We start from the raw sequence: 13,404 nt of genomic DNA on the forward strand, positions 1-13,404 counted from the left end.
CTTTTTTTCCCCTTTGTGTTTTGTTTCAGGTTTAAAATAATTGGGATTGGTGAATGTGCCTATTTACACAAAACTGTGTACAGTACCCATTTAGTTAGAAAATAGATTTGCAGCAAACCAGACATATGCACATCAAAAAGTTAAGACACCCTAGATTTAACATATTTTACATAAAATGTAATTTTTATTCCTTCAGAAAGAAATATATTAATATAAATGTACATGAAATTCATGCTTAGAAATGTTCATTGATATTTCACTCAAAACCTCTAAGTCCATTTTTATAAATCTGTTAGATTCTTGGCATTCAAGATATATATGCCACAGTGTATTTAAAAGTTCCAAATTGCTTTTAGAATCAAATCTGATAGGAAATACATTAAAATATGTATGAAAATTTTAGATGCCATTTCAAGAGATTTAATAATATGAATTGACTAATGTCATTCAAAATTGCTTGTTTTGTTAGGTAAGAATTCTGATATTTTTACTGTTAATTTCATTATCAGTCCTAGTTGATTTTCTCTTAGTTTTGCAATATTTGCATAACTTTGTGAGATTCACTCATGAGTAATGTAGTGTAGTTCAACACAAGAATAGTGCATAACATGTTGACTTACTCGTTGAGTGAATCTCTTTTACACACTGAACACATAGAAGAAAAGATGAAACAATAATAAAAAGATTTCACATTCAGACTGTCATGTGACAGAATCAAGGTGATGAGTAAACAATTCTGAACTTGCAGAGTGCTATTTGTCAATTCCAAGGACCTATTTTGCGATGGACATCATGAATAGTACAAATTTGGGGGGCAGGTGGGTGAGGAAGTGATGTAAACCTTGCTGCACAAACTGCTCTCTGTTTGAGAAAATAGATATCATCTTCATGTTTACTCAAGGTTAACAATATCTCTTTGTAAAACATTGTTTTCTTGAAATAATTGTGAAATCTGTGTTCTGCATCCTATGGGTGCTTCATGTATACTCATTGATAGAAATTTAAATAGTTGTAAAAAGAGAACACATACTGGACTTCTAAGAATTTAGGAAAATAACTTAGCAGAGTCTCATTGTTGCATCTTCTGTTATCGACCATATCAATTTCCATCTTACTAAGCTCTCTTCTCACCCTCATTCTCATTTTGTTCTCCTCTGTGTTCTCTCCTCGTTCCCATTGTTTATAAATGTTTATTTGATTATTTCAATCTCAACATGAATAGGGGAAAGAACCATACAGAGTCACATAAAAGACAAAAAGAGAAAATCTGTTTCCTAATTAAAACCAACCATTGCATGGTTCCTTAGAAAACTCAGGACTTTGTTCTTAAGGTCTTAATTTTAACAGCTGGTGCTGTATTATTACTTCATTGTTCTCCTGTATCAGGAGTAAATAAAATTATTTTAATTGAAAACTAGAATAGAATAAATGGGACAAGAAACAGCATTGCCTATAATTTGTTTAGAAAAGCAGACACTGAATAGATGAACCTTCAAACATTGAATCACCAAACAGTGTAAGAACTACCATATCAAATGGATATGAAGTATGCAAGGTTCACTGGTAGCACAAGAAAGAAAGTGTCCAAAATTTGAGAAAGAGGTGCCTAGAGAAGATATTTTTTAATTGACAAGTTACGAAAGTGGAGATATTCAAGGAAGAACATTTTCAGGAAAAACACTGGCAGCAGAGTGAAAAGCATATATGAGGATAGCAAATGCTACAAAATTGAGAAGCTATAATTGTCTGGAAGCACCAGAATGAGAGAGGAAAGAATAAGATTTGGAGCTGAGAGAGGGGGTCGGGGAGGGAAGAAGAGAGGGAAGGAGACCCAGGGCCAGATTCAGGGGGAATTATTTGCTATACTAACTGAAGTAATGAAGTTTGGAACTGATGCTCTAAACTTCTAGTACCTTTAGGTTATTTCTCTAAAGATACTAGATATTTGATGGGTCAAGAAATTATCTGAAAGTCTTTTCAATTGATTGAAAGAAGAAATGATAAGAGCAGTGTCAGAAATTGTGGTAGGAAGAATAGAGAAGAGTGAAGTAACTCAGAAACTCTTTCAGAGATAAACTCCCAGAAAATATCAGACAATGAGATGAAGAATAGATGTTAAAAAAAAATAATAAATTCCATGTTTCCCTTTAGGAAGTCAATCAGAGGAACAGTGGGGTTACTAACTGACACAGCAGGAAAAGGATATTTTGGAATTACTGAATTTTAGGAGGTGGCAGGAATTCCAGGGGGAAATGCTTCACAGGAAGTGGGATGTACAGTTCTAGAATTCAGGAGAGAGTCTGGGCTGGTATGTGACTCGGATGCAGACAGAGGTGCACAGACCTCAGGTGTAAGCTCACATGACAAAACGAGGAAAAGTGCGTGGTGGCAAAGATGACAATTATCTGCCCAGTGAAAACATCACTTGCTTCTATAGTACTTATTGCTTTTTAGGTGAAGTTTAAGGTCATTTTGGTTTGGTCAGAGAGCTGAATCTGGGCCTCTGAGAGCACCAGTGCAGCAACAGTTTAACTTCAGACACATAAATCTGTTCACGCATATTTGCAGAAGCACAAAATGAGAACAATGCATATTTTCTAGGATATAGATGCTGCAATACTCACATATTAGACCTGTAAGCCTTCTAATACTGGAGTGTCCAAAATCAAATAGAAAAACACACTGTTTCAAGTTATAATTTAAAAAATTATATGGTCATTGTATCAGCCTTCTCTAACAATAGAGTAACAATGTCAAAAAATCCCTTTGTATGACTCATGGCTTTTATGGGACCTAATGCTCTTTCATTACTTAGTGACTTAGATTTTTTAAAAGCCTGCCCTAAGTGTATGAATTAGTATTAAAATAAAGTTGTTACTTTGTAAAAACAGATTGAGAGTTTTGGTGTTTTTTTAATAAAGTCACAAATATTCTCTCACATGGCCACTGGGGGCAATAATAGATAAATATGGTGAGGATTGGACATTTAATTTCTCAAATTATGAGAAGCCAACTTCTAAGCATGAAAACTTTTTTATCCTTGATTATAATTTTTATTATGCTTTAATGCATATGCATGTAAATATAAAGATACACATGTATATATGTATTATATACTAATAAGCATAAACAAAGCAGGAAAGTAACATGCTAATTTTTACAGTGATTAATGGGAAACCCAAAGTGTTCAACACTACTGAATATAAGTGGAGAAAAATGAGAACTATAACTTCATCATTGCATGAGGGTGAACACGTGACACTGCACTTGACTTGAGAGGAATCACTTAGGAGAAGGAAATGGCAATCCCCTCCAGTACTCTTGCCTGGAGAACCACATGCAGCTTGGTGTGCTGCAGTCCATGGGGTCACAAAGAGTCAGACAGGATTTAAGTGACTCAACAGCAAGAGTTGTTAATAAATCTTCAAACCTTATCATTCAATTTGCTGAAAAAAAAAAAAAAAGAGGTCTCACTTGGAAATGGGAATATGAACTCCATTAATATGTGGTATCTATGGACATATGTTCCCAGAATAGTAAGTCAATACTTATGGGTAGCTTACTAGTAAGATTTTAGTTATTGATTCTCTTATCTTCTTGGAGTTGTGTTTTTGGTGTGATCTAAGACTCTTGAGAGTCCCTTGGACTGCAAGCAGATCCAACCAGTCCATTCTGAAGGAGATTGGCCCTGGGATTTCTTTGGAAGGAATGATGCTAAAGCTGAAACTCCAGTACTTTGGCCACCTCATGCGAAGAGATGACTCATTGCAAAAGTCTCTGATGCTGGGAGGGATTGGGGGCAGGAGGAGAAGGGGATGACAGAGGATGAGATGGCTGGATGGCATCACTGACTCAATGGATGTGAGTCTGAGTGAACTCCGGGAGTTGGTGATGGACAGGGAGGCCTGGCGTGCTGCAATTCATGGGGTCGCAAAGAGTCGGACACGACTGAGCGACTGAACTGAACTGAACTGAAGACAATACTTAGACTGCAGTGCAGAAGACCCTGGTTCAATTCCTGGGTGGAAAAGATCTGCTGGAGAACGGATAGGCTGCCCACTCCAGTATTTTCAGGTTTCCCTTGTGGCTCAGCTGGTAAAGAATTCGCCCACAATGCGGGAGACCTGGGTTCAATCCCTGGGTTGGGAAGATCCTTTGGAGAAGGGAAAGACTACCCACTCAAGCATTCTGTCCTGGAGATTTCCATGGACTGTATAATCCATGGGGTCGCAGAGTCGGACAGCAAAGAGTCGGATGGACAGCAAAGAGTCTGACAGACAACAAACAAAGAGTCGGACAGCAAAGAGAATCGGACAGCAAAGAGTCGGACACGACTGAGTGACTTTCATTTTCTTTCCAAGGCAATACTCAACGTGCAGACTAATTCTTTCATATTTTAATATTTAAATGTTTAAACATTTACATCAAAATCAGTGTTTCAAAAATCACTGAAACAAGAGATCCTCAGATCTCTTAATCTTTCTCCTCTTCCCTTCAATTGTAACGTTTATCATTTTTTTTGACATTTCTCAAATGTTCATGTTAATAAAACTGTACATATTTTTGCACTTATTATACTAAGTAAGCATGGTTTTATGCTCTTTGCATTTAAATTTTTTGAGTTGAACATTTTATATTTCTTTCCCTACAAAGCTATAATTATTTCTGTTTATACATATGAATTTAAAATAAAATTTTAAATTTTTTTTATAATCTTTAAATTTTGTTGTTAATGGATCCAAGATCTTAAAATAGTTCTGTTGGTGAATTTAAAGTCAATCAGCAAACATTAGTAATCTCTCAGCTCCAAGCCTCTTGGTTAAAAGCACAAACAAGCAAGAAACCTGGAAATTTTTATTTATTAGTCTGTAAATCTAACACTGATATTTATCAAAAAAGAAAAAAAAAAAAACCAGCAGTGACTTTATTTCTCTGTATGCAGGTTTTGTTTATCAAAACTAGGGGAAGCTCTGCCTAAAATGATGCTGGGGAACATGTAGCAAATACATACTTGATAACATAAAAAGTTGGAGAAGGCAATGGCACCCCACTCCAGTACTACTGCCTGGAAACTCCCATGGACAGAGGAGCGTGGTGGGCTGCCGTCTATGGGGTCACACAGAGTCAGACACGACTGATGTGACTTAGCAGCAGTAGCAGCAGCAACATAAAAAGTACTTATCTACCAGTATGAATCACACATCTTGTTTGCACAATGATGAGGATTATTCACTTTACAGAGTTTACAGCACATGAAGAAATATGAATAATTAAACAATGGTTAAGGAAAAAAAAATTTTAAATGTTAAGATTAAAATCAGCACAGGGAACTACGAAAATATATATGAAATCCTTACAGTTTAGCCTGGAGTGGACAATAGTCACAGAAGTATTTTCTTGCAGATGACATTTCACTGGTGACCTGAAAAATAAGGAAGAGTTGAACAGAAGAGTGAGAAAGGGAACAGTGTTTGTTGAGCTGAGGCAAACATATGATTAGATTAGAGGCAAAAGACAGCATGCCACATTTGAGGAACTGAAACAGGATTAGTGTGCTTGCATCATTACCAGCATGGAGCTGGGGGAGGAATAAAGAGTGGCTGGAGAAGTTGGTGAAAGGTTTAAACAGTGAAAAGCCACTGAAGGAAATTAGGTAGTGAGTAATGTGGGGGATGTGAGGTTCAAAGAATCTAAACCATGATGACAACTTGGAGAATGGACTGCAGCAGACAGAAAAGCTAGAGCAATAATCGAAGATGATTGGGTGATTAATAAAGTCTATATAGAGACAGACTCCAGAAATAATCGTGTGATAAAATTGACAGGGTTTAAATGAATTTTTTGAATATTGAGAGAGAGAAGAAGGAAGAAGTCATGGTTGACTCCAAAAGTTCTGGCTTGAACTAGAGTGAGCATGTTGCTACCAATCCACTAAGCTAATCTGTTTAAGTTCATTAGTTGACGGGTCTTGAGATGTAGATGTATATAGAGATGTCCAATGGGCAATCCTCTATAATAAGGTCTGGGCTAGAAGTATGGGTTTGGGAGTGGTCAATGAATTGGGGAGACTGTGGCTGACATATACACCCTTGTCTAGTAGATCAGTCGTGTCCGACTCTTTTGTGACCCCAAGGACTGTAGCCTGCCAGGCTGCTCCATCCATGGGGTTTCAAAGGCAAGAATACTGGACTGGATTTTCTCTAGGGGATCTTCCTGACCCAGCGGTCAAATCTGCATGTATTGAAGGCAAATTCTTTATGACAGAGCTACCAGGGAAGCCCCAACATATACACACAACTACATATAAAATTAGTTGTTTTATATGTATAACTGATAAGAATCTGCTGTATAGAACAAGGAACTCTACTTAATACTCTGTAATGACCTGTATGTAAAAAGACTCTTTAAAAAAAGAATGAATATATGTATAACTCTAAGTGTGGTGTTGGAGAAGACTCTTGAGAGTCCCTTGGACTGCAAGATCAAACCAGTTAATCCTAAAGGAAATCTGTCCTGAATATTCACTGGAAGGACTGATGATAAAGCTGAAACTCTAGCCACATGATGCAAAGTACTGACTCACTGGAAAAGATCATGACGCTGGGAAACATTGAAGGCAGGAGGAGAAGGGGATGACAGAAGATGAGACGGTTGTATAGCATCACTGACTTGATGGACATAAGTTTGAGCAAGCTTTGGGAGTTGGTGATGAACAGGGTAGCCTGGCATGCCTCAGTCCATGGGGTCACAAAGAGTCGGACATGACTGAGCAACTGAACTGAACTGAACTGAACTGATAACTGATTCACTTTGCTGTACACTTGAAACTAGCACATTGTAAATCAACTACATGTCAATAAAAATTATCTAAAAATAAAATAAATTGATAGCAATTGAAGTTATAGACTGGATGAGTTCAGCCAATATTTTCATGTAATAGAGGACCCTCAAGAACTCTGAGGAATATCATTATTTAAGAGATCAGACGAGAGAATAGATGTTGCAGAAAATACTGAGGAGGAATAGTTGGAGAGGTAGAGAGAATTTCAAGAAAACTTTGCATCATAGATGCTAAAGTTAAAAAATATTTCAAAAATGAATGCCGGGTCAACAATGAGCAACACTGCTGAGAGATAAAGTGAAAGTAAACAGTCCTGACTGTATTTTGTCAAAAGTGTGGAGAGAACACTTCAGTGCAATAGTAGGAAAAGCAGAAACTACATTATAGAATGTGGACTGAGAAACAGAAAGAGGAAGGCAAGCATAAAAATTTGTAGGAAATTTGACTTAAAAGGGATGAGGAAAACTGGGTGGAAACCAAAAGACGCATGTGGTTAATGAACAATTTTCTCGTAAAGGAAGGCATAAGAAGAGAGAGGGTAAAGAAGACAGAATCAAGGAAGGGATCTCCTTGAAAAAAATTAAGTGGATGCAATCCTGACCATAGACTTGGAGATCTGATTTAGATAGAAAGAAGTGTGGCTTTTTTTGGTTTTTTTGGAAATGGAGAGAAAAAAAGTGACAGACAAGACACAGACAAACGTGTAGATTCAATGGTAGAAAATTCGAAAATGTAATATCCAGTGGCTTGTCTTTGAAAAAGTAAAATCTTTTCCATTAATGGTGAAAGCAAGGTGTAGGAAGAGAATTCTTGAGGAGACAAAGCAGTAGTTTCTGTCTGAAACAGCTAGTATCGTTCATGAGAGATGACTATGAAAATGTCATTTCAGTCCTCAGGTAGAGTCAAGAACTCAAGGCTGATTGCCTTGATGGGTAGTGACCCACATCCACACTATTATCAGCACTATCACATAATATTTGTTGTAGAAACAAAGTGTTTCCACAAAAATGTATAATTATTTTAAACAGGAAGATTTATACCTGTGATCAATTCAGAGGTCATTGTGTGTAGATGAAGGAATGACACCTTGACAAATCCAGTAATTCTAAATGAGGCACTTTTCAGAAGAAAAAAAAAAAAACAACAACACCCCTTCTTTGTTATTAAGGCACAAGCATCATCTTCAATCTCGTCAAGAACTTGAAATCTATAGAGGAAAACGCAACATGCTAGTGACTGCCATGAAAGCTGGACTCTTTCCCAGACATCTGTTCTCACTCTGCTAAAAGCACAACTCTCTGTATTCTGTGCTTTCTCTCTTCTTAGGAAGAGTGTACTCTCCAATCTGGAGGTGTGAGACATTGCAATATTTAGAGAGCAAATGCACATTAAAAGCAATTTATTTAATGAAGGAGTTCCTCCAAATAGTTGTCTAACCTAAACAGTCATTTGTAAATATCATTACTATGTGGAATTAAAATGAAAATTAAAATGTAAGAAACATTGGTTTCCCAATCCATTCCATCATGTGAAAACTAAAGATTTTAGGAGACTACTAGGATCTGCATGTTTGTATCACCCCAAAATTCATATGTTAAAATCCTAACCTCAAAATGATATATTAGGAATTAGGACCTTTGAGAGATGCTTAAGTCATGAGGGTGGAACCTTCACGAATGCGATTCTTTCCTTACAAAGGAGGTTCTAGACAGATCTCGAGCCCCTTCCACTATGTGAGAACATGTTGAGAAGGCTCTGGCTGCAAACCAAGAAGAATCCTCTTAACAAAACAGGATCATTCAGGTACTTTTATCTTGGAATCCCACACTCCAGAACTGTGGGAAATACATTTCTGTTGCTTATAAGCTACCCAGCCTGTGGTATTTTGTTATAGGAGCCAGAATAAAATGACACTTTTCAAAAATCTTTTTTCACTGTTTGTAATGAGCCTCTTTGCTTCTACAAAAGATCAACCCCCTTTTAAAATTTGTAAACTCACATAGACACCTCAACAAGAACATTTCTGTAAATGCCGGTGTATAAGGATATACCCAGATTCTTTATCCTTAACGTAAAAGAAGGAAACTTCCCCTAAATTCTGTTTTCCATGATGTTCAAACCAACTTTTCCTGTCTTAAACAAATAAGCTGCAAAATATCTTAGAAATCAGAAAATACACAAAGAATCAGATTAGCAAATTAATAATTCTAAGCAGGTTTACATTTGGGTGGCAGAGCATCACATTCTATATGAAAAATATAATGGTAGAAGGAGTGGATATATGTAGAACTGGTTCACTTTGCTATACACCTGAAGCTAATGCTGCTGCTGGTGGTGGTGGTGCTGCTGCTGCTAAGTCACTTCAGTCGTGTCCAACGCTTTGCTACCCCATAGACAGCAGCCCACCAGGCTCCTCCATCCATGGGATTTTCCAAGCAAGAGTACGGCAGTGGGTGCCATCACCTTCTCTGTCTGAAGCTAATAGGACATGTTAAATCAATTATACATACTCCAACAAAACTTAAAAATAAAATATTTAAAAAATAAAAAAGGGTCATGCTGATTTTCTAGTAAAAATATGCTGGGAGATAGCCATTAAAAATAATCAACGATAAATTTTTTAAGTTAATTTAGTGTGGAGGGTGTACAGAAATTGCGGTATATGTGAGTACAGAGTATGAATTTTAACAAAAGATATTGTAAATAGTCTCTGGTTAAGAATATTCGTTTGCTGGGTGACTTTCTTCTTTTGAGCAATTTTTACTTCCCCTCAGCCAACCTGATAAAGCTGCTGTATCACTCTCGAACATCTCTATTTTCTTTCTTCATTTCCTCCACATCACATCTCTTTAAGAGATACCACAACATTTCAAATTTTCAAGTAGTTAAATCAACTTTTAATGATCCCCCAAGCCTTGATAATGAGAGTAGAAGTTTTTGCCCTGGGCACTCCAAACCTGCCTGTGTTTTGAGGATTAGCACAGAATCCCCGAAGATTCAGTACTCTCTACCCATAGAATTTAAACAGAAATGAATGAGGTACATAAAATAGATACAGATATTGTTTATTGGGATAATAGAATTTGAAAAGAGTCAAATAGTTGTCTGTTGTGTTACATATAACTTCTTCCTTAATATTTCTCAGTTATTGGGGTGGGGAAGCTACCTTTGTGAAAGCTCCACTGTCATGATTTAAGCATCTCTCAAAGGTCCTATTTCTTAATATATCATGGTGTATTAATACATCGTGGTTAGGATTTTAACACATGAATTTTTGGGTAATACAAACATGCAGATCATAGCAGTCTTCTAAGATCTTTATTTTGCTGTGAGAGAGGAGATATATGTATACATGTGACCATTTCATGCTGTGCTACAGCAAGAGCTAACGCATCATTGTAAAGCAGTTGTACTCCAATTAAAAAAAAATAAGAATTATTCTGTAAACCTCTTTTCTGAAGAAATATGTAATAAGAATTTAAATTTAGAGAATTTTGCATTGATTATGATTTTCCATTTATACCTCTAGCATTATCTGTAAGCTAAAAGAAAGCAGAATATATGAAAATAAATTAGTTTAGGAGTCTGTTTCTCTAAGGCAAATTTCCTGATCATTTACACACTAACAAAGATTAAAGTCTTCATTCTGTAGGAACAAGTTGGCTCCCTGCAGGTTCAGGCAGCCCCCAGTAGGGATTGGCTGTTGAACTATTAAATTCCCCCAAAAGTACTCCAATGCCAGGTGATGCAGTGTTAAATAATCTGCCTACTAATGAAGGAGATGCAAGAGACTCTGGTTTAATCCCTGGGCTGGGGAGATCCTCTGGAGTGTAACCCACTTCAGGACTCCTGCCTGGAAAATTCCATGGACAGGGCAGCCTGACAGGCTACAGTCCATAGGGTCGCAAAGAGTTGGACATGACTGGCCATACACACACACTCAAATGCCAAACACTCACAGTGTTAGATTTAATGGGGTGCCATCCAGCCAGCTCCACGTATTTTGTGGATGAGAAATGTTCAATCCAATCCAGAAGTAAATTCCATCTTGTATACTGCTCTGTAAGAAATCCTGTGACAGGGATCCAGAGGAAATGAACTCTTACACTATTAAAACAGCTTCTTCTGACCTTTGTTCAGACTTTAAAAAATTTGATATTTATCCTCTTACTCAGGAAAATCTTAAGAAGGTTGAAGAGGTTTTCTACATACTTAAGGTAGGAAATTAATATGGAAAGGTTTCCAAAGTATTCTTGCATATATTGTGTAAAGGTATTTGCTACTTAATGGAATTCATGAGGATGATATAAACAGCAACTGATGAAGGGGTGCAAAGAGAATTTGAAGCAAAAACTGGGAATTAATGTCTTTCCAAAGGAGAGATATCTATCCTTTTCCTACCAATGTGCAGTCTTGAAGAAGACTGATGTTTATGGGGAAAATAAATAATAACACTAAGGAGCCTCCATCTGTCCTACCCAAGATACCAGGAATATTGTCAGATATGGGTAGTGCCTTTGATGAGTACCTCTCTGGGCTTCCCTGGTGGTTCAGTCGGTAAAGAATCTGCCTGTAGTGCAGGAGACCCAGGTTTGATCCCTGGGTTGGGAAGATTTCCCTGGAGAAGGAAATGGCAACCCATTCCAGTATTCTCGCCTGGGAAATCCATGGACAGATGAACCTGGTGGGCTATAGTCCATGGGATCACAAAGAGTCAGACACCACTGAGTACACAGAAGCTCTTCTCTTTGTTTTAAAAGGGCTTCCCCCCCCCCCCTTTTTCATGGCAAATGAGCTCTTACCAACTCAGCCTTATCTTGGATCACCAAGAGATGTGATTTCATTGTTGAACAGAATTTTTGGCTATCGATCCACGATTGATAGGTTTTGAAAAAGTTACAGCATTTCCCTTTCTTCTGCACCCAGCCATTAGGGCGTAAGATTTGGCTAGGGTTTCCTAAAACATAAAAAAGAAGAAGTAGACTCGAAAACAAGGTTTGAATATCAAAATCAATTTTGGCACTAATTTTGTAAACAATTTCTTTAAAAAAAAATTTTGTCTCACTTTTAAGAGATGAACGCCTCCTCCACTGATAGTCTTTAAAGAGATTGTTGTTGTTGTTGTTCAGTTGGTAAGTCACCTCTGACTCTTTGCAGACAAAGAGATAAATGCCAGAAATAGTCATTTTTGTTACTCAGTAGCTAAGTGGTAGCTCAGCTGATAAAGAATCCACCTGCAATGCAGGAGACCCCAGTATGATTCCTGGGTCAGGAAAATCCCCTGGAGAAGGGATAGGCTACCCACTCCAGTATTCTTGGGCTTCCCTTGTGGCTCAGACAGCAAAGAATCTGCCTGCAATGCAGGAGACCTGGGTTTAATCCTTAGATTGAGAAGATCTCCTGGAGGAGGGCATGGTAACCCACTCCAGTATTCTTGCCCGAAGAATCCCCATGGACTGAGGAGCCTGGTGGGCTACAGTCTATGGGGTCACAAAGAGTAAGACATGACTAAGCACACAAGTGGTGTCCAACTCTTTGTAAACCCATGGACTGCAGCCCGCCACTCTTCCCTGTCCTTACTATTAAGGGCTGCTGCTGCTGCTGAAGTCACTTCAGCCGTGTCCGACTCTGTGCGACCCCATAGACAGCAGCCCACCAGGCTCCACCATCCCTGGGATTCTCCAGGCAAGAACGCTGGAGTGGGTTGCCATTTCCCTCTCCAATGCATGAAAGTGAAAAGTGAAAGTGAAGTCGCTCAGTCGAGTCCGACTCTTCGAGACCCCATGGACTGCAGGCCACCAGGCTCCTCCGTCCATGGGATTTTCCAGGCAAGAGTACTGGGAGTGGGTTGCCATTGCCTTCTCTGACTATTAAGGGCTACAATTAAGTAATTTCCTGAGTTCTTTATTCATATGAATGTATGAAATGTTTTTCTTTATATGACATTTATGACATAAAATTATTAACTTCATGTTCCACATTTCATAAATAAAGGCACTAAAGCTAAGGTTAAGCAAAGAATAAAGAGGGCAACTAAAATAACTTACTAAAGAATCTCTGAGAAGAAATGGAGTAGCCATCATGGTCAACAAAAGAGTCCAAAATGCAGTACTTGGATGCAATCTAAAAAACGACAGAATGATCTCTGTTTGTCTCCAAGGCAAACATTTCAATACCACAGTTACCCAAGTCTATGCCCCAACCAGTAATGCTGAAGAAGCTGAAGTTGAATGGTTTTATGAAGACTTACAAGACCTGTTAGAACTAACACCCCCCAAAGATGTCCTTTTCATTATACAGGCCTGGAATGCAAAAGTAGGAAGTCAAGAAACACCTGGAGTAACAGGCAAATTTGGCCTTGAAATATGGAATGAAGCAGGGCAAAGACTAATAGAGTTTTGCCAAGAGAACGCAATGGTCATAGCAAACACCCTCTTCCAACAACACAAGAGAAGACTCTACACATGGACATCACCAGATGGTCAACACCGAAATCAGATTGATTATATTTTTTGCAGCCAAAGATAGAGAAGCTGTATACAGTCAACAAAAACAAGACCAGG

General features: G+C 37.9%; 1 protein-coding gene across 27 annotated transcripts in view; it reads right to left on the reverse strand.

Moving 5' to 3' along the window:
- LOC138437827 (killer cell lectin-like receptor subfamily F member 1) overlaps window positions 1-13,404 on the reverse strand; it is a 95,858-nt gene that overhangs the window by 67,623 nt on the left and 14,831 nt on the right. For 8 of the 27 annotated variants that reach the window (XR_011256168.1, XR_011256170.1, XR_011256169.1 and 5 more), the window contains one exon: window positions 5,358-5,422. Coding sequence is in view for 4 of the 27 variants with exons in the window: in XM_069585767.1 (XP_069441868.1) it covers window positions 5,412-5,422; window positions 7,882-8,048; window positions 10,801-10,913; window positions 11,644-11,798; window positions 11,907-12,027 (567 nt within the window). In the remaining 23 variants the exon portion in view is untranslated. Of the gene's footprint in view, window positions 1-2,695; window positions 3,447-4,701; window positions 5,423-7,881; window positions 8,049-10,800; window positions 10,914-11,643; window positions 11,799-11,906; window positions 12,076-12,888; window positions 12,965-13,404 lie in introns of those variants that run through there. The other 19 variants (XR_011256164.1, XR_011256165.1, XR_011256157.1 and 16 more) reach the window with 10 other exon arrangements.

The sequence above is a fragment of the Ovis canadensis genome, chromosome 3, assembly GCF_042477335.2.
Source record: "Ovis canadensis isolate MfBH-ARS-UI-01 breed Bighorn chromosome 3, ARS-UI_OviCan_v2, whole genome shotgun sequence".
Classification (NCBI taxonomy): Eukaryota; Metazoa; Chordata; class Mammalia; order Artiodactyla; family Bovidae; genus Ovis; species Ovis canadensis.